The sequence below is a fragment of the Polyodon spathula genome, chromosome 6, assembly GCF_017654505.1.
Source record: "Polyodon spathula isolate WHYD16114869_AA chromosome 6, ASM1765450v1, whole genome shotgun sequence".
Lineage (NCBI taxonomy): Eukaryota > Metazoa > Chordata > Actinopteri > Acipenseriformes > Polyodontidae > Polyodon > Polyodon spathula.
In genome coordinates, this window is record NC_054539.1 from 50,579,377 (window position 1) to 50,601,782 (window position 22,406).

The 22,406-nt window shown below is 37.3% G+C and overlaps 1 protein-coding gene across 4 annotated transcripts; it reads right to left on the reverse strand.

Moving 5' to 3' along the window:
• Positions 1-491: 491 nt before the first annotated feature.
• LOC121317295 (REST corepressor 3-like) lies at positions 492-18,567 on the reverse strand. Of its 4 annotated transcripts, none has more exons than XM_041253083.1 (12): positions 18,325-18,567; positions 18,176-18,232; positions 17,247-17,324; positions 16,804-16,856; positions 16,277-16,438; positions 14,655-14,779; positions 14,268-14,346; positions 13,632-13,850; positions 6,537-6,614; positions 6,160-6,217; positions 5,489-5,760; positions 492-4,996 (listed from the first exon to the last, which is right to left on the reverse strand). In XM_041253083.1, exons 1-12 carry the CDS (start codon positions 18,446-18,448, stop codon positions 4,655-4,657), a joined length of 1,647 nt encoding a protein of 548 aa, XP_041109017.1. In that variant the 5' UTR covers positions 18,449-18,567; the 3' UTR covers positions 492-4,654. The 4 variants fall into 4 exon arrangements, with proteins under 4 accessions (XP_041109017.1, XP_041109019.1, XP_041109016.1 ...); XM_041253085.1 differs by having other exon boundaries at positions 5,693-5,760; positions 14,268-14,379; XM_041253082.1 differs by having other exon boundaries at positions 14,268-14,379.
• Between the last annotated feature and the right edge of the window lie 3,839 nt (positions 18,568-22,406).

Consider the following 22,406-nt stretch of genomic DNA (forward strand, 5'->3'; position numbering starts at 1 on the left):
CCTGAATTGTATTCTATAATATGTATAAAGCTCGCATCAACGTTGCAAAGAATTCATCATTGTATAACATATCATCCCCCCCATTGTATATATATATATATATATATATATATATATATATATATATATATATATATATATATATATATACAGGAATGGTTAAGTAACTTTGGGAAAAGCACACAAATGTACACTACTATACTTAATACATGTTATAATTTATACTGCATTCCGAGTCGTACTGTATGTATAGTCTGTTGTCAGGTACAGTATGAAAAGGAATACGTATAGGAGCATCAACCATATTCAACAGTGCAACATGAATAGTAATTAGTTTAGAGTTGAACCATTGTAAGTTTAAACAATCAGTTATAGTAATGTACAAATCTGAAGATGACTTTCCTACAGTCACTCAAAACAGGTACTGTTTTCATTCTTGCCATTTAAAAGTAATTTCCAAAAATGTAGTTAACTTTAGTGTTTATGCAGGACTATCTTATACTGTTACTTATTGTGAGACTATTTATTTACCATCACTGGTGTGTTCAATGTTGTCATACTTTCCCAAAACAAGCATTGCAATTGTGTTCCTAAAAACACTTGATGTGTGTGTGGACACTAATTACATCCAGTTTGACAAACTATGTGGAGGTTGTTAAAAAGCCCATCACGAAATGGATACTTGAATACACAGAGGAATATGCAGGAAGAAACTGAACTAAATAAAAAGCAGCAGCACCCATACTACTTCTGAACTTTAATGCTTATAACAAGCATGTAATGCTTGGACCACCAATTGGCAATAAACTATTACAGTTTATACATGCACAAACATACCATTTACATAGGTACTTTTAATGCTTTACACCTAGCAAAGTACATAACAATAAAAAATAAAAAAAACTTCCATTATGTACAAACATATACTATATTGCAAGTACATATGTTGAGGTTTTCAAAACTTGTGCGCAATTTTCTACATACAGTACAGGAAAGTCTTAAAAGTAGCACTTTAAACGGAGTAACACAGTATGAGAAAGTCTAATGTATCCAAGTGACTTGGCAGTCTCTTTCCCTAATGACAGAATGGTAGGTGCATAACCATTATGTAGCATACTAGCTTCATGTTCAAGTCATGTTACATTTCCTACATAGGATATATACTGAAAATGCCAAATGATTACAGTAGGGTACAACACAAACCAAATATCCCAGCCATACTGCGCTAGTCAGGGGTTTCATAACCATCCATCATTGGAACGTGCTTTTGGAAATGAAAATAAGAGGTTCCATTGTAAACTGAAAGGCTATTTTCAGCAGATGTGAACGATGGAAATTGTCAATGGACATGTAAAACAGAATAACCTGCTGTTGTCGCCTAAAAAGTCTAAATATCACCAAGTTACCAAAAAAGTTGTAATACCCCACAATTTGTACTATCAGCTATAAGATTATTGTTAAAAACTGTACATGACACAAAATGACACTAATGGCAAAGCCATAAATATACGTTAAAACTGAAAACACACATGAAGCATGTTACTTTGAAAACACAATAGTAAATTATATAGACTCATTTATAAAATAACCAAGCACATACTGTTTAAAAAAAAAAAAATTACAACTTTAAGACGACTTAAATATAGAATGCAGTAGACGAATTGTTTTTTATTCAAGCATGATACAAAAAAATTAGGATTAGGATTTCAATAGAGGTGAAAATTAAGGAGGGATTTATTTCACAAACATCTTAAATTTTAGTGATGTTAAAAAAAAAAAAAGTTAATACTAAACTCACTTTAAAGACACTGAGGACATGCAGCTTTTAAAGTCCTTCTTGACAACATGTACTTCTCACGCTAATATTTGGTAACATAAAGGTTCATGATAAAATGTTAGAGTGGGTCAATCCCCGTTTTCATGTTTATAAAGTAAAAGATGGCCCTTGATGAGCATGAAAAAACAAAAGATCTTGCCATTACAAATGGCAGGCAATAGGTCACACAGTGAAAGATTATTGCAGTAGGCTTGTAGAATACATTTCTTGCAAATTACCACGCATAGAGAAAGCCAGCAGATTAGTAGTTATCTTGTGTTGATTTTTTTTTTTTTAAATACACTTCCAACAAGCCAGAGCTTTGTTTTTTTAACACTAACTGCTTTCCCTTCAAAATCTGTGCATTTTTCACTTTCATTATGTATTTTTTTATTTGTTTATTTTTCTTTTGATTGCAGTACCTGAATCAGTCGTGCAGGTTAAAAGTCGAACATTTTGCACGTAACAGCTGCATCCGTAATGTAAAAACACGAAATCAGAGGTATGCAAGATAGGCCAAACAGGTAAGACTATCATGATCAGTTTAAAAAATACACTCACCCTAGGGCTAAATTTGAACTCTGTTGCCATCTTTACACTTCAGATATTTAATGTTGGAGAGTAACTACATGGAGGTGAACTTTCAGTTTACAATTTATTTTTCTTGTGGGGTAGATGCACTTTAGGTCATCCCATCATTTTACTTTTTAACATCCTTTTACTCATTCTGTAACTACATTTGTTTAACCAGAATGTGACTATTAACCTGTCACCGTCCAACACTGCCCTCGAGTGGATGCAATAAATATATCAGTAAAACACAACAAAAACAGGTGTTGTATGTCTTGCACCCACTAGGGGCAGTGTGGCATAGACAATATATTTACAGCTATGTATGTATCTTGAGGCCACAGTGGTTCTTTAAGCTTTTAGTCAAGGATTTAATAACACAAACTGAAAATGATAAAGTGAAGTAAAACAAAAAAAAACCAACACATTTGTTGAGATACCATACCAGACTCAACTTTAACACTGCATAACATGCTAAAAAAAACATCAGTTCTCTTTGCACAGTACAAGTTTTATGTTGTTATTTGGTAAAACATTTTGTTTTTGTTAAACTGTTGCAAACGTTGTTAGAATTAATAATCTAAACATCTCTTATGCTGAAATTGTATCATACTGAACGTATAGTAAATAAAAAGTTAGCACAATAAGACAACAGCGAGACAATAGAATGCCTGAATAATTGCTACCCTACAGGACATATCATAAATCACGTCCACAAAGCAAGGACACATTTTTAGATGCAGATTACAAAACCACTGTCAAAACCCTCAGATTAATTTTCTTTGAATTAATACCAGCAAACACAATTCATGCACTGTTTAAAGCACAAAGGTAGCAGGAGCAGAAAACCAAATGAAATGTAGTTGCTAATAATTCCCCTAATTTTTTGTATCCTATTTTGTTGTTAATGTTTTATTCATTTGTGCATGATTGTTAAATTAGATGAACTTTCCAGAATTCAGCTGCTTTATGTATCAAGATTAATTCTAAAAATCCTGCAGGGCCTAAACCAGCGATTAAAACATTGTGAAAAATTACTTTCTCAATGAGGGGTGATTACTAGCAGGTTGTTCTTTTGAAATTCTTTGACAAGCAAGCAAAATAGCTTGACAGAGCCAAAAAAAAAAAAAAAAAACACTCCCTATCCCATATTCCTGAACTATTCAAAACGGAATCACTCTGCACACAAATTCAAACAGTCAAGTAAAATAACTACAGAAACAACCCCATCTCATTCTACAAACATGATTAATGTGAACTGGGAACATATTTCTAAAATAATTCTTGGAAGTGCACACAATAGAGTTACAAAGGGAATGTAAATGACAACATTTTACCTTAAAAAAAAAAAAACTTGCATTTTTTCTCCCTTTTAAAAACTTCAATGACAAATCCATGACTTACATATTCCTTTTCCAGTTTGATAAGAGCAACCAAACAAATATTTTCAACTGTTACTCTTTTCTTTAAGAGACACTTTATTTTTTAAAACACTTCTGTGGAATTAAGTGCACTTCTATGGTGATAATTACTCCTCGCATAAATGCGAAATATGTCCAGAGTCAATAGCTCCAAGTAGAAAAATAAATAACTGCTTATATACACACACACAACTAATGTTTAGTTCTGTAGTAGAGAAAACAACATCCTTGATAAAGTAATTAACCAAGCCATGCCAAAAGAAATCCAGCGTACATCACTTATGCCCATGGCATAAAATGATTCCTCGTCATACAAAACACATCTCACTAATGCCTTTAGATATATCATATCAACTTTGTAGTGTCTTCGGTGTTGCACAGATTACATGGGAGTAAATACAGCTTTTGGTTGTCCCCTTCGGCTAAATCTGCACATCAAAATGCAATAAATACACATATTTCTAATTTGTATCATCTACTTAACAGCTTAGTATAGCATTTCAATAAAAGACTGGGTCACAAGTGAAATTACTGTTAAAGTTACTTTTTCTTATTTGTATTTATCTGATGATAAAATGTACTCCACATAAGTGCAATGATGACAAGTAAAACACAAATAAAATTGTTATCCATTGATAACATGAACCTTTTCTACAAGGTTCACTCATCTTAAACAAAATTGTCTATTCAAATAAACACACAGCAAACTCAGAAGTTACAACTGTAAGTTAAAATCAGACACACTATATGCAACTTCATATGTAAAAGTTCTGGTCTCTAAAAAAAAAAAAAAAAATATAAAAAAAAAAAAAAAATATACAAAAATAAAGTTGCAACTGCAATATATTCAGTGCAGGGAGGAGGACTGTGTTTCTGCCTGGATTCCAATCAGTGTTGGTGGCTGCTGTCCGCTGACAGTTGGTACGATTGGCCTTGGGTTCAGACGGGGTGGCATTTGACTGGCCGGCCTGATGAGCGGAGGTGGCGGCTGGTTAAGGGTAGGCCTTGGTTGAAGGAATCGAGACTGCTGCTGTAATGGGGGAGGCTGCCGGTGGAGGGCTGGAGTGGCTGGGAGAGATGGCCGGAGGAGGCGGGGTGGCTGGTTGAATGAAGGTGTAGGCGTTACAGGAGCTAGGGCAGAAGACACTTGGGCTGGAGGAGACGGACCAGAAGATGGCATCACCGAGGCCTGTAGATAAAAAATACATTTTGATTTGCATTTATAAACTACATATAGGAGGTAGACTTCCTGTAAATCCAGGAACATGATTTATTTACAAATAAAAAAATAATAATAAAGTCAAAACCAAAATAGGATTTTTTTTAAACATATATAAATAAATAAAATCATGGCATTTCATTTACATATACTCTACTATTACCTATTAAAATAAGAACTGACAGCTGCTACAACTGCACTGTATCAAAGTCAACACCATGCACCACCTTTTAAGTGCATTATCTAATAAATAAATCAATTCATAATACTAACAATGCGACTTCTATAATTGTACATGTTTACATATCCCACCTACTGCCGAAAGCTCAACTGTCCTCTGAGATGGCATTTCAAAACACCAGGGTTGTTGTCTTCTTTTTAAGTTATACCCAGCCCATCTTATGTCTGCTCTATGTTATCTACTGTCTATGTTAGTGAAAGGCAAGTAGAAAATTCCACCACCTCCTCCACCTCCTCCTCCTCCTCCTCCTCCTCCTCCTCTTCGTCGGTATTTTTCCCTGATGGGCTGTTGAAAGTGTTCTTCCCCTCCTCCCCTGAGGTAGCAGTGTCACCGTTGGGGGCCTGAGTTCCCTGTTCTGCCTCCCACTCCTGCAGCACCTCCTCCAAGTTAAATCGACGACGATAGTTTACAAAGAAGTTTTTTACCTGACCTACGGTCTTATTACCGATAACTTCGGCAATAGCTTGGAAGTCTTTCCCATACTTTCGGACACCTATGGAGAAAGAAGTGGTTGTCTTTAAAAGGGTGGATTTTAGTTTTGTTTTCAATGCACATAAACAAAACCACTGGAAATAAGAAAAAAACGGTACTATATTTATTTATTTATTTATTTATTTGTTTAAGTAATGTTACAAAAATAATTAAAGACCTTCTGTTTACTTATCTACTTCAACTCAACCAGTGCCCTCACTCACAGAATATGCCTTAAAACCACTGCCACTTACTGGGATGTCTACCTGAAAAACCTATACAATTATACAGATCAATGGATTGCTGATTAGGTAAAAGAAAAAAAAAAAGAGAACACAACTGGCATTTCTACAATATCTCAATTCACGGTGGGCTTATGGTACACTGTTAAAAACAATGCTGCTGAAATGTCTATAGCTACCTTGTACTGCAAGAAGCTGCTCATCTGTAGTCCATCTGGCATTTATTTTCTGGTTACACTACAAGAACAATACAGTAATAAAGTTATACTCTTTGTAAGCATGTATGTTTGTTTATTTTCCAACAAACCATTAAACAAAAAGCACAACCCTGAAATCTGCTTGGAAGGTAGCAGTATAAATCCTGATTCCTACTTAAACAATGAGGTTCTCTCAGTCCCCACTGTCCACTGGTAGTCTCTGTTCAGTGAACTAAACAAAATCTAGGATACAACACCTATTTCAAGCAATAGTGAATCAATTTAACATGCTTAACATATATTTTCTACTATGAAGGCAAAGTAATTCAACATTCAATTTCTATAGTATTAGAATTTACCTCAGGCAGTCTGTAGTCATCTATACCTATGTCCATCTTCTGTTTCAGAACACCATTTACTTGTTTAGCATTTTGGACCTTTAAGAAAATAATGAAATACTCATCATTAAAACGTCTATATCTATATAATCGGTTAAAATCATATCAGTATACTACGAGTCATGCATATGACATGGGTTTTCTGGTTACACTAATCAAGTACTTCATGTACTTTCCCTTAAATGTGTTGTATTGATTGATTTTAATAAGGAGGTTCAAGATGTACTTTAACAGTACAAAAAAAGACCCTAACACTTCAACAACGTTTTTTCTCTTTAACCACTTCAACTCCAGATGTAAAAATAAAACCCCTTCCCAAGCACCAGATTTTGAAAATAATGTTTTCAAACCTGTAATTGCTATAAAATGTTAACATATGATGAATAACAGACAAATAAATGACCTAAATTGTGTTTTAATTAATCCTTTATGCTCCTGTGTACTACATATCCAGTACGATGTTCAACAGATAAAAACACTTTTTTTTTTAAAAAAAAAAATTTGTTTGAATGAAAACACTAACACTAATAATCAGCAATTATCAAATAAAAATCTTCAATACAACAGAACCTGGGGTTGCCTTTGCAACCACTGCACATTTTTCTTGTGTCCTTTCTTTTGTTTTCAGCAGACCCTGCACCTTTTTTGCGGTCTCTGCGTCCCTTGTGTTGGGATAGTCACAAACACGTGTACTGGGCCACTTTGCACAGGCATTGCGATGGATCTGGCTGCAGCAGACGCCTGATTTATTGCCTTGTACCCAGTGCTGTGTTTTGACAGTATTTCGTCACAGCACTGCCATTTCAAACCAAACAAACACCTTCCCGTTTGCAGCTGGCTTAGCTGTAAAGTAGCTCCATGCTCTTACAGTCACAAAGGTAAGTGATTAGCTTGTCGGGAACAAAAGCCAAAAAGCACTCCAATGGAGAAGGCAAACCCTCCAGTTCCACGGCTAGGTGCCCATCTGTGTAAACAGGTGCAAAATCAAATGATGGAGGACTGGCATCATGGTAAGGACCAGTAATAAACACCCAGCCCCCTGCTGTTCTTGCCTCCACATCCTCTTCATCATCACTGAGTGATAAGTCAACATCACTGATGCTGGTATCGAAATCCTCCGAACCAACTTCGAAATCTTCATCACTCCTATTGTCGCACTCCGTGTGTGTGTGTGTGTGTGTGTCTGTGTGTGTGTGTGTATATTATATATAGACACACACACACACACAGTACCAGTCAAAAGTTTGAGTACACTTGCTGGAAACTAGGTTTTTTTCATAACTGACAATGTTTTACGTCGTATACGTTTCTGTAAATACTTGAAAATGAAAACACATACACTTATACAAAAAAAACATAAGTAGTATCAAAGCAATGTTCAAGAAAACAAGAAAATTGAAAATGGTACCTATATCCTGGATTCCTAAAAACAGCCACCCTTTGCCTTAATAACAGCCTCACAAAACGAGGCATTCGGTTAACAAGTTTCAGCAGGAAATGACCAGACATGTCTTCCCAGCTCTTCTGCAGCAATTCCCAGAGATGTGGGGCACTTGTGGGTAGCTTTGCTTTGACTCTTCTGTTCAGTTCGTCCCATACAAGTTCTATGGGATTGAGGTCTGGAGACTGGGCAGGCCAGGTCATTAGACTGAGTTGTCCTTCACTTTCCTTCTTCGCAAGATAGTTCTTGCACAACTTTGAGGTGTGTTTCGGGTCATTATCTTGCTGAAGAATGAAGGACTGCCCAACTAGCCGTAATCCTGATGGAATGGCATGCCTCTGAAGTATGCTATGATAGCCATGCTGGTTGAGCTTGCCATAGACTTGGTAAAGATCACCAACTCTGTCACCAACAAAGCAACCCCAGACCATGACACTGCCTTCTCCATGCTTGACAGTGAGAACCACACATGCAGAACTCATGCGCTCACCCTCTCTGCGTCTTACAGATACTCGCCGGTTGGACCCAAATATTTCAAATTTTGACTCATTGGTCCATAAGACCGACTTCCACTCCTCAAACGTCCAGTTTCTGTGTTTTCTGGCCCAGGCAAGTCTCTTCCTCTTATTCTACACTCATGGTTTCTTTGCAGCAATTATTCCAGTCATTATCAACAGTTGATATTGAAACATCTGTACTTCTAGTAGCATTTAGCTGAGCTTGTATTTCAGGGGCAGTTAATCGTTGGTTTCGACTCGAATTAACTTGTTCTCTGATTCTGAGGTCACCCTTGGCCTGCACGACTTTGTTCGGTCCTCATGAGTTCCAGTTTCTTCAAATCGTTTGATGGTTTTGGCCACAGCAGTTACAGAAACTTTCAAAGTTCTTGCGATTTGTCTTAAAGATTGACCTTCATTTCTTAAAGTAAATTACAGACCATCTTTTTTCTTTGCTTAACTGAGCGTATTTTGCCATTTTCTGCTCCCTTACATTCAGGAATGACAAACTTGTGCCTATGCTACCTATATTTATAGTAATCATGGACCCTCACCTGTTAACAATAATTGGTGACAAAAGGTTAATTAGGTAACATGCTAGTTAACTCAGAGAACATCTAACGAAGACACTTATACTTAGGCTAGTGTTCTAACACCGTGTTACACACATTTGAGACTTTTAACTGACTTGGACTTCAGACTGAAATCCCCTTGGGTTTGGGTGACCATTTCATTGAAATTGACAAGATTTACATTTTCATTTAAAATTTTTGAATGCAATTCACTTATGATTATCAGCTTATATACGTACAAGTATCATATAATGAAATATTAAGTGTTTATAGACAAGTTTATACAGTTAAAAGCATAGATAATCATGAAAAACCTGGATTGAAGCAGGTGTACTCAAACGTTTGACTGGTAGTGTGTGTGCGTGCGCACGCACACACTTGTAAAAGTTGAATGGCTTCCCGCAATACATATCTTCTAAACGCCCACAGGCAGATTGGAATCGCTACATGACACGCAATTGGATACAAATGTCAGCTCACTCTCCTCTGACTTTCCATAGTAAATTAGACAGTACAACTGTCTCATTTGCTTGTGCAAGTGTTTGCAATAACACTGGTAAACCCCTTTTGGTCAAATAAGCTTCCTGGCCTGTTTTGCTTTTGTTTCCTGTTTATTTTTTTTAAATAAATTTCTTTAAAACAAAATTTACAAAGGACTTGTGACAAAGTATTTGCCTTAGGAGCCAATGGCTCCTAAGCCCAAAAAAAGGAACTGGTTGCCAAATCCAAATTGCCGGGTTCCATTTCAGGTGCAAGTTAGTTGCTACCATATTCAACTGCTTAAAATACAACAACTTAAGACGCTAGTGACACTAAAACAGTAACTTAATGTCTGTACTCACTTGTTTGTTGCCATTCTGCTGAATGACTGCAATGAACTTGTTTAAAATTTTAAATATTTAGCAAGTGCTGTGTCTGGAATTGGTGACTGCACCTTTAACTGTGTACACTGTAATATGGTAAACAGCATGCTGCAGCTCCCATGTTCAGTGTTAACACGGTTCTACAAAGGAGGCGATTGACTGGAGCCAATTTTTTTAACTACACCAAAGGCGAAAGTTTTAAGTCCAGAAACTTTCAAGTGACCCTACCTGTACATATTGTAAAATGTAATCTTCTCCAGTCGTGTAATACATATGGGGCTGCGCGTTCATGTACCTTTCTATCTGTATGTATAACATAGTCTCACAAAGCATGAAACACGGGAGTGCAGAAATAAAGGAGATATATTACATTATACCTAAAAGCCCGGGGAGCAGTCACATTGATGGCCACACAGAAAACTATTGTATTTTGATTATACAGAACGGTATTCTATTGCTTGCCAGCTGCGCTGCTTTGGTCAGACAATTACCATTGGGAGTAGTGAAAATAAATACCAGAGAATGTGGAGTTTTACTACGCAACAAAATATGGAGTTGTTATTTTGGATCAGATGGACCTATAGTATTGGACCTAGAGTGGACCTAGAGTATTGGACCTAGCAGCCATCAACCCCTAGGTATTTTACAAAGAATGCACAGATAATTTACCAAGGAGAGAATGTATTTTACAGTTAGTACATGAACTTCGCAAGAAGCATTTGGAGCAGAGGGAGACTGCCAAGCGTGTACCCACAGCTGAGCTGGCAATACACACACACACATACATACATACACACACAAACACACAATGCCTATAGAAAGTCTACACCCCCTTGAACTTCTTTCCACATATTGTTGTGTCAGTGCCTCAGAGTTTCATGCATTTAAATGAGAAAAAATTATATTAAAAATGCAAAACAAAGATTATAATTGGATAAGTCTCCACCCCTGAGTTAATAAGTGGTGGAAGCACCTTTGGTAGCAATTACAGCTGTGAGTCTGCTGGGATACGTCTCTACCAACTTTGCACACCTACATTTGGCAATATTTGACCATTTGTCTTTACAAAACTGTTCAAGCTCTGTCAAGTTCCTTGGGGAGCACTGAAAACTTTTTGCCACATGGCTACAGAATCTCCCTGGTTTTTTTGCATACTTCAAATGGGATACAGGCCAGATTTGTGGAGTGCTTGAGATATTGTCGTCACATACAAACTTTGACCAGTGTTGGCCATAAAAGCCTGTAGCTCTTGCAAAGTTGCCATTGGTCTCTTGGTAGCATCTATGATCAGTCTCCTCCTTGATCGGTCATCCAGTTTGGTGGGACAACCTGATCTAGGCAGGGTTTGGTGGTGCCATACACCTTCCACTTCTTAATAATTGTCTTGACCTTGCTCCAAGGGATATTCAAGGCCTTTGATATTTTTTATACCCATCCCCTAATCTGTGCCTTTGAACAACTTTGTCCCGGATTTCTTTTGAAAGCACCTTGGTGCTCATGGTTGAGTCTTTAAGTTGGAAGTTGTTGGGTAGGATATGTAAAATATGCTTCGGTTGTGTTAACACAGTGATTGGTAGGCAAGGCTGCTACAGTATGCTAATAAATACTACTCTCTAATTATCAGTGTAGACACAAATTAGTGCATGCTCATGTTTATGTTAGTAGATCAAATTTTACTTAAATTAAAAATACAATGTATTGATACAGGGGTTACTCTAGCGATAAATTGTATCGTGAGGAAACATACCATGGTTCTACGTGTGAATCTGCACAATCCTACTATGGAAATATGTACACACACATGATGAAGTTTGGCGCTGGCATAGAACAAGACAGGTGAACACAATTATCAAACAAACTATTGCCCACAGAGGGCATTGTTGAGGCCAATATCTCATGGTTAACATCACAGAGTAATACATCGCTAAATGAACTGAGGCCTCTTTTATGCAGTTGTACCTAGACTCGATTGCTAATCAATCATTCAATTGAATCTCGGCACAGTCAGCACGTGAAATAACTGTGCACTCCCTGTGCGCCCATAGATATACCCACTTTAGTCTGCACGTGAACTGACTGTGCAATCCCCTACATAAACCACACTTCATTCACAACTACACACATACATATAAACTACCCACATACAACATAAAACACAAAATAAGCACAGGGGCTGGGCACACCGCCACAACAGAATATAAAACCAATGTCTCAAAACGTTTGGTCTTTATAATCCGTAAATCACAAAGTCACGTTCTAAATAAAGTGTGGCGTCAGAGACTGGATTTGACAGTTGCAGAGAGTCTCACAGCAGGTACTGCGGATACATTTTTTTGAAGGAAAAGGATTGTTTGTTTTTTTGTTTGTGTAAAATGGGAAGGAAGAGGTGGTGGACCCGAGACTCCAGAACAGGGCCATCCCAGGATTGGCATGCGGAGTAGGAGCAGTGGATGGCTGAAGGGGCTTCATGGTGTGGCTGCTGTGCAGAGTCTGGACATGTGGTTGAGGATTGTCCACAAAACCCGGGCTTCCACGCAGCCTATGCAAGGGGGGAGTTGGCAGATGCAGGAGATTGCCATCCCCAGCGCCTGAGAGGGAGGACATACGGTCCCAAGAGCTAGAGAGGGTGCCACTGTCGTCCCCAGCGCCTGAGAGGGAGGAGCTGCGGTCCAAGAGCTAGAGAGGATGCCACTGTCGTCCCCAGCGCCTGAGAGGGAGGAGCTGCGGTCCAAGTGCTAGAGAGGGAGCCACTGTCATCCCCAGTGCCTGAGAGGGAGGAGTTGCCCTCCCCAGCATCCAGAAGGGGGGAGCCCAAGCGTCCACAGCCCAAGGGGGGTAAGCCAGCGTCTCCAGCATCCAAGAAGGGGAAGCTGCGTGTCCAGAGCCCAAGAAAGGGAAAGACCAGTCTCCAATGACCGAGAGAGAGCCGCACAAGCCTCCAGAGATAGAGGGAGATTACATGCTGCTCCTGCCTCCAACGCTAGAGGGAGATTACATGCTGCTCCCGAGGAAGGCCGGCACATCACCGCCCGGGGATGCAGTGTTTCCCTGCCAGAAATTCTGGGGTCGGAGCCCAAGAAGAGAGGGGGTGGTCAGGAGACCACCTCCACCAGCAGCTTTTGCACTGCCAGAGTATGCTGCGCCACTGCTACTGCCGAAGTATCTCTCGCTGAGGCAGCATTGCCGCTGCCCATGCCATGAGAGAGAGAGAGAGAGAGAGAGAGAGAGGAGACAGACAGACACACACACACACACACAAACGCTCCTGTATTATTTATGTAAAACCTCACCATGATAGTAACAGGCTTGGGTGAGGGATTTTCTGTTTCATTTTGTGTGCACGATTTGTTTTTGTTTAAGCTTTTATTTTGGCTCATTGAGTTTTGTTTTGTTGTTAATTTTGATTTATAAAAATAAACCTGCAACATTTCAGTTCTGAGTCTCCTTTCTGCCTCCTGACTACCATAGACACCTGACCATTCTACCACACGTGTATTCATTTTAAGGTTGCAGTATTACAAATCTGCCACTGTTTACATCATTAAAATACACCCGAGCGAAACTACACATGATTCATCTTATTAGAAAGTGATCCTGACCAGACACAGAAACTAAACAATATAAGAGTAAAGTGAAAACAAACTTCTTACGTTTTCTAGATGGCAAAATGCAGATACAGGTACCTGTCGTTTTAATGAAATTAGCTCCAAGTCCAGTTGTCTAAGAACAGTGCTTGCTGCACTGGGACTACAGGAAACAGCTACCACATCCTCCTGAGTCAGGTACATGCCTTTGGGAGGGCGGCACTTGGAACGCTGTGAATGGTGGCGATGCTGCAGATTCTGGTGCTCTCTTCGACCCAACCCAATCTTACTGTTCTGGACAGGCTGTTCAGAATTACTCTATTGAAACGATTAAGACATGTAAGTAACACAAACAACTCCCATATAAAACAGGTAATGTTGAGAACCTATTAAATTATAATTGTTCTACCAACAAAGGATATCAAGTTTAAACATGTAAACATTGTACTATTAGCCATTAACTAATGCTTTAAAAGAAACTCAACAGATATCAGCACTTAAATATATTCAGTAAATTATTAATTTGCTTTGAGTGTATTTTTGAGTTGGTCCCTAGATTGTGAATGTGTCCAAGTGTAAACGGTAGTTTAGTTTACTGCAGTAAGTGTTAGTGCACACATTTAAAAGTAATAGTAAACATGGAAGCCCAAATACCAACAAACATCAACCTATATTTCTTGGTATTTGGTTTTTGGGTCTCAACATGGTACTTTAAATGTAAACAAAATACATTACCTCTTTTTTAGTTTCTTTACTTGGGTCATAATCGCTATCATTTGCCTCATTTGGATTTGCCTCTTCCATCTCCTCATCACTAAAATGCCAAATCAAACATGATAAATGGCTTCTATAGAAAAAGAAATGTATGTTTTACCAAAGACAATTTTTAGGAAGACCAAAATTAACTTTAGCCCTCCAAGTATCTAGCTACATGGTCCTGCTCTTCATTAACTTTGATCATCATTTAATTTATTTTCGATTAGAATAATTTTCACCAGTATGAAAAAAAAAAAAAGTTTAGATTGGAACATCGGACCAGAATACAGATATATGTCTTCCAGGAAGATACGGCTGGATTTATCATTAACAAATAACAATATTAGAACTCTCTGTTTCAATTACCTTTCTTCTTGACTAGTGCTGTTTGCTAATTTTCTGGCCTGACGGTCCATCAGACTTGTCCTGGATCTTGTTTTTTTCCAAGAGTAGTAATATTTCACCAAACTTGAACTGGTTTTATCTGGTAGCTGTAAATTACATTAAAATTAGTAGTGAAATGTAGAAAGCAATAAAGACAGATTAGTATGTAATATTTAATCCAATACTTTCTTTCACCTAAACCAGTTTTGGTACCATAAACCAGGGATGCGCAAACCTTTTTTTATATGCCTACCCTTGGCAAATCGACATTTCTCACAAATAAATCACATGTATTTTAAACTAAAATAAACAATTTTATTTAAAAAATTCAACATTTACCAAACAGATACATCTGAAAAACATTATCATTCAGCAAATCTGAAAAATAAATTTTAGGTCCAAAGTGTTTCAACGAAATTACATTTGTAAATTACATATAGATATATATATATATATATATATATATATATATATATATATATATATATATATATATATATATATATATGACGTGTTTGATTTGGCATTGTATGTTGCTGAGTTGCCGTTACACTCAGATAGTTTTCTCCCCAACTGGGAATGCCCAATTATTATTTTTATCCTGGTTCACCGCTGCAACCCCCCGGTGACTCATGAAACGGAGGCTGAAACGTGTTCCTGCCAATCCGTCATTTTTCATACTGTGGATCCACAGCAAAGCCACCAGACCTATAGTGCCGGAAGATAAGACAGATCTGAATGGCTCTACTGCAGACCTGCATGTGCCCTATCAGCCACAGAGGTGACTGGTGCGCAGTGAACCGTGGATTGCCCTGCCAAACTCAGCTCTCCCTAACTGGGCGGCGCTCGTCCAATTGTGCGCTGTCCCTTAGGAACCCCTGGTCATGGTCAGCAAAGACATAGCCTGGATTCACCTTTACTGGATTTGCCACTTGGGAGTCTCCTCACTCTGACTTTTAACAATGTGTTTTTGCTAAATCTGCCTTTTTTTGTTAAATCTAGGAAAAAATACACGACTTACATTAAATCCAGGAAAAAACATCTGTTAAACAAATAGTGCTTTACTTTACATTTGTCACCCCATACATGGTAGCCGTCATTTCGGCTCTGTCCGCTGCAGTTTCACCTACACTAGCCACTTCACACATCATTTCTCTGGTTGTACAAGTCCTAGAGTGATCGTCAACAGCTCATTTGAAAGTTACGATCTTGGACTAATTACTGTCATTTATGTATTTATTTAAAATGTTCAAGTTTTTTCACAGAACTGCTCTTTCAGTCATAGTTGCGCCCCCCTTACGGTCTCTCCGCACACCACTGCCATAAACTACAAGAACAAGTTACCAAGCTTTATTTAATGGCACAATACAGTCGTGTATTGTTTTCTTTTGTCAGCGAGTCAAACAATGTGAAACGTGGTAACTGGAAAAACAACCTTTACAGTGACAGGGCAGTTTAATTCTTAAGACAAGGTTCCAGCACTGCAACACTGTACATGATGAAAAAAAAAGATCTGCGCCAATATACTGTATGACTAAATTGTTCCATTAAATCATATCGAATAACTGCACCCATACGGGATGTAGCTTTTGAAGGCAAGTTACCATTTGTTGAATCCTGTGGAAACTCTTCCCATGAAAACTGAAGGCTTGCTCAAACAGAACTTTATCCTCCACTGTCCACTCATCAGGGAAAGGGGTGAAGTTTGGGAGATCAGCAAGTGACTTTTCAATGTTGTGCTTGTGCCAAAATAACATGCCCAGAGCCTAAAAATAGACAACAAAATTCAAATCAAAACCTCCAGAATGTTGATAATTTGATAGATCAATAAACTGCACTAAAGCCAATAATGGGCATAAGCTGGAAAAGAAAAATATTATCAAGTAAACTTCAGTACCATGTATGGCCTGTAGTCTTAAACTGTGTTGGTTAACAATAACACAGACTATCAGTGTTGTATTATTTGTTCTATTAAATTATAACCTACTGTAATATTTCCCCTCGGATAAGTGTGTAATTCAGTGTGAATTTTTTCCACTTTAAAAAGACAAGCAGTCAGTTACATATGGTTGATTTACGATAATTCCTATAGAAAAAAAGACAAGAAAAAGATGAAGAGAAAAAGACAAACCTGTTCAACATTGTATCCATGCTTTTCTTTTGCTATCACAATATATTCATCCACTGAAAAATAAATAAATTTTATTCTACACAGTAGTAGTAAAATTAAGCAGAAAGTAAACGTACATGTAACTAGACACGTACTATGTTTATGCACAAATAATTGATCCTTTTGATTAATTAAACAAAATGTACAGTGTTTACAAGCCAACTCACTTCTGAACCCCACCCCACCCCCCAACCTGATTCCAGTTCAAAATTGGTTTACATGCAGAATATATTGAGGATCTGGGAATCGATTTTTCAATTGGTAGCTTGAATCTGATTACCAGGTCATTTCCATTCCTGCTTGAAGTACTATACTTAATCTTTGCACACTTTCTGGACAACAAAACTCCATATACAATATATGGTAACAATGACATGATGCTCATGATAACATAAGTTACTCACATTTAGTATCAACAATAGTGTGATACGGAGACCATACCAACATTCCCCCACTATCTTTATCTGTGTACTTTGTAGCACCTAAACATGCAAAAGAAAAAATGCAGTTTATGTAGTTGTTTTATGCATAAAACATTTGAGTCAATATAAGTACATTATATTTACTTATTGCTCATATGTGTAATACATGAAAAAATCACATTAGCGAAAGTATTCACCCTAAATGTAAACCTGTATTGTGGCTGAGCTATAGTGTACTTGCTGTATTTCACTCAATTTAAGGGAACGCCTTTTAAGATATTACATCCTGTAAACGCCTGCTGAACTCCGTGAGTGTACGAGATCACATACATGTTCAGTCAGTTGTTGGTTTCTGAAATAGTATTGAAATAAATCCATTAACAGATCTTCTACACATGAAAAAATTATATATTCTGTACAGTGCAACAGTATGCAAACACTTTAAAAAAAATCTAAAACAATGTATTGTTAATGCTTTTAGGGGGCGGGACTATGCTAATCTGTGTTGATCAAGCAATACGTGTGTCTGTATTTGAAAAAGCACTGTCTAAAAATGTATGTGACAACTCTAGTTTTATCTTCTAGTATACTAAATTATCCTGGCCCTTATATAATCAAGGGCTAGGCCTACATTTGGCGATATCTGGTAAAAAAAAAACCCAAAAAACAAAAAAAACCCCATTAAAATTACAGCCAACAAGCACTACAGTAACAACGCTAAGAATTCCTCGACCTGTGTGCTTTAGATGCCGATTACAATTCAGAAGACATTTTCCACTGTCAGAATTAAACAAATTACATAAAAGGCATACAATATGAAATGCATACAATTACTAATGTGCAGATTATAACTTGCCAACCATACCGAGGCTATCAGTGTTAACGTCAGGTATCCATATTAAAATGATTACCAGGATCAAATTCAGGAATACACGCTTGATATTCTGATCCCACTCGCATCCCAACATCTACAAATAAAAAATACAAAAATAAGTCCCAACATATTTCAGGAATTACAATATGAAAGATTTTAAATATTAGTGTTCGAGGCTATTATTACCGTGCTCCTCGTCGCTGCCACTCTCCTCTGAAAAATGTCCATTTGGGGCGTTAGATGGACTTTTTGTTCCGTTAGACCGTCCTTTCCCAAGGTACTCTGATCCCTTTTCCATCATTCCCGGCATTGCTAAACACAATGTATTTATTTATTTATTAAATAAAGTAAAATTATACAACACACACTGTCCGCCTATGTAATGTTACTGAGCTATTTTTTTTTGCTTCCCAAAACAACTCCCCTTTCTGCGCAGCAAAGGCACTGTGCTAATGTAAGGTATTCATCCACCTATATATTTATCTAAATTGTCTTACCTTCAAACAGGGACATACACTATTATTATTGTTATTATCACCATTACATTTATATTTTTCGAACTAGTACAGCAGTCTTGTGAATTTAAATATCGTGTTGTTATTTTTTTTTTTGTCCTAAGACAAATTGCATGGCCTTTGTGGACTATTTTCTTCGGCGGAAGGAACTGTCATTCGCGTACTCTTCACAGCTAAGCTGAGCTGCGGCTGAGTTTACAGTGTTTGGGCTGGAGTGGAGACTGGAGTTGATTAACATCAGAGCTAACTTCGTTAACATTGTACAGTGCAGTTTCGTGTTACCAGTGCATGCTTAACGTTTATATCAGAATAAGAGTAGATCGATTAATTTATTACAAGTAGAAACATTGACAAATAGGACTAGTGTAGTCCTCCATGTTTCTTTTGCTTCTGAGGCTACCTACAAATTAAGCTTTTTACGTGCTACTGAACAGTAAAACATACAATAAGGCGGCAATTGAGCCTGCCCAAATACTTTTCAACAACAGACTGCGCGACAGGTATAGATTATGAAGCATAGCTGTTTATTTCTGTGAAGCAACATTCCTACAACCTTGTAAAACAATTCATGAATCTGGCCATTTTACGTTGCAGCAACGTTGTGACAACGTTTTACAGTGGTTGTGATGTGACGTTGTGAAAACGTAAATTTATGGAGTTTTCTAAATGTGCCACAACGTTGTGATTTAACGTGAAGCAACATTCCTACAACCTGGGGTGAAATTCTCAAAAAAAAAAAAAAAAAAAAAAAAAGTGCAGCCAGTCGTTGTTGAGGCTACATGTGGGTGCTGCTTCGGCGTTTGCTATTTAAATGGAATCGGACCACTGAAATGTGACTAATCGGCTTAATGATTATGCACCTGAAAATCAATTGTCGTTTCATTAAATCAGTCACAGGCTGGAGTCACAAAGAGCTTTGCGAGTAGAAAGAACCCAGTTTGAAATCTCCTGTTGCTGGTTACATTAAAACCTTGTGTGTGAGAGTGCTCTTCTTTTATGCTAGTACAGTAGATTAGCGTATTGCTGGGATTTATTTATATATTTATTGCATTTATATAGCGTTTTATACAAAAGTATCGCGAAACACTGTACAGTACATAGCAGAAAAAAGAACAAATCACAGTACATTTGTATAGCATGTCACACATACAACTGCCATAAAGTTATATTAAAATCCAGTAAGCTAAGAAAGCCATTTTATAAAAGTGCGTTTTTAGTCTTGACTTAAACTGTAATGGTCCCAGCTTACTTGACAAACAAAGGCAGAGCATTCCATAGTTTAGGAGCTCTACAAGAAAAAGCCCTACTTCCCATGTTGCTTTTATTGACCCTCGGAATAACCAGCTGCCCCGCATCCTGTGATCTCAGAGTGCGGTTTGGAAGATACAGGGTCAGTAACTCCTGCAAATAACCAGGAGATAATCCATTCAGGGCCTTGTACGTTAACAGTAAAATCTTAAAATCAATTATACACTGTACAGGGAGCAAGTGTTAAAAGGCCAAAACAGGGGTAATGTATTCACTTCTGGTTTTAATCATATTTCTAGCGGTGGTATTCTGAACAAGCTACAAGCTGAATACCACACGTTTTGGGACACCAGAAAAAAGTGCATTACAATAATGAATTCTAGGTGAAATAAAGGTATGCATTAGTCACTTGACATCAGATACAGAAATAATTGATCTAGGTTTGGCTGTATTTCTCAAAGGGTAAAAATATACTTTAGTAACTTCCCTAATATGAGTCTCAAATGAGAGATCAGGATCAAAGTTGACCCCCAAACTTAATTTCTAGTTTCAGTTTTGATGAGAGACTGCAAGGGTCGAGCTCATGTAATCCCACATTTCCTTTTAGTTGGTTCTGTGAGCCCACTCGCAAAACCTCTGTTTTATCTGAATTCAACATTAGAAAATGATGTGACATCTAATGCTTGATGCCTGTAAGACAAGTAGCTAATAACACCCAGGCAGAAGAAATTCCTGGCTTTAGGGACAAGTATAGCTGGGTATCATCAGCATAGCAATGGAAGATCACTCCGTGTCTGTCGATAATGTAACTTAATGGTACCATATATAATGAAAACAACAAGGGACCCAGAATGGATCACTGTGGAACACCACAGACAACTTTCTATAATGCTGATTTTACCTTGTCAATAGAGACAAACTGAAACCTATCAGAAAGATAATATTTGAACCAGGATAGGACAAAGCCAGAGAGTCCTGCTCTGCTTTCAAGACAATTCAGTAGGATGGAATGGTCTAGAGTATCAAAAGCAGCACTTTGATCTAGAAGAATTAAAACTGATGGAAAGCCCGAGTCAAAGCTCATCAGCAGATCATTCACAACTCTGACAAGGGCCATCTTGGTGCTATGTGCAGCACGAAAACCAGACTGAAACTTCTCCAATATAACACTAAGAGTAACTGAATTGCAACAACTCTCTCTAGAACCTTATCTAAGAATGGTAGGTTGGAGACTGACCTATAGTTATTGAGGGCTTTAGGTTCCAAATTGTGTTTCTTAAGCATAGACTTTACCACAGCTACCTTACGTGCTGAGGGAACTATACTGGAGGAAAATGAATTAATAGTTTTTAAAATATGGGTATTAATAACACAGAGAAAATCTTTTAATAGTTTTGTAGGAATAGGATAAAGAGAGCATGTAGTAATTTTAATAGAATTTGGATTATATTTTTCATGGGACTAACCAGGGGTGTAAATTATTTAAATATTAGGTGCTAAACTCTATAAAACATCTAAGCATATACAGTTGTGCCAAAAACAACAAGGGCAGAGCTACACTTGGTGCTAAAGATAAAGTGTGGTAGTCTGGTCAACTTTATAGTAGTAAAAGTACTGGGGGGTCAATCCATGGGTCCTATTAAAAACCAAACACTTCTTGTCCAATTTAGGACAAGTGTGTGGGGTTGGGGGAAGGCAGGGGCACTGACCTCTTGGCTCCTGTGGTGGTGGCGCCCTTGTCCAGAAGCTATGTCAAACATAAAAAATAAAACAAAAAAAAAAACAAATTTGTAAAGAAGTGCATTTACAGGTTCACTAGTACAAAGATGACAAACTAAAAATCAAAACAGTAATACAAAAATGTGATAGAATGTTAAAGCTAAGTTCTTGAAATTACTTGGTGCGAAAGCTATTCAAGACTGAATCGAGATATTATTTATTTATTTATTTATTTATTTATTTATTGTCTGAAACAATTCCTCATTGCCCAATAGATGGCACTAATGTCCATTTTGCAAAATTACCTTTTTTTTTATTACTATTTTTGGACAATTCATTTTTTTTGTAGGTGTTGGCTTTGCATTTCATTGGCTTCCAAAAAAGATGATGAAGTTTACCGGTATATTGAAAATATAATATAATATACATTTCTTAGGGCAATTTTATATTTCATTTTATTGTGCTTATAGTTTCTCTTGCACATACAATATGGGCCTCCTTCAGAGAAGGACACATAGTCAAGGAAACTATTTAAATAGAAAATAATGTTCTACAAATCATTTAAAAATACAAATAGAAAAAAAGGCTGTCAGTAATGCCATTTAAATAGAAAACAGTAAATGAGTTTATTTACAGTACTGTCATAACTCATATTTGGTTGATTGAGCATCAAACATACGTGTCATGTTAGTAAAGCACTTTACTAGAGCATGTTAGCATAAGTCTTAGTTTACATCACCTGTTTGCTCTGGGTGACATGCTCTGTACCACCCCCCTTTTGTTTTG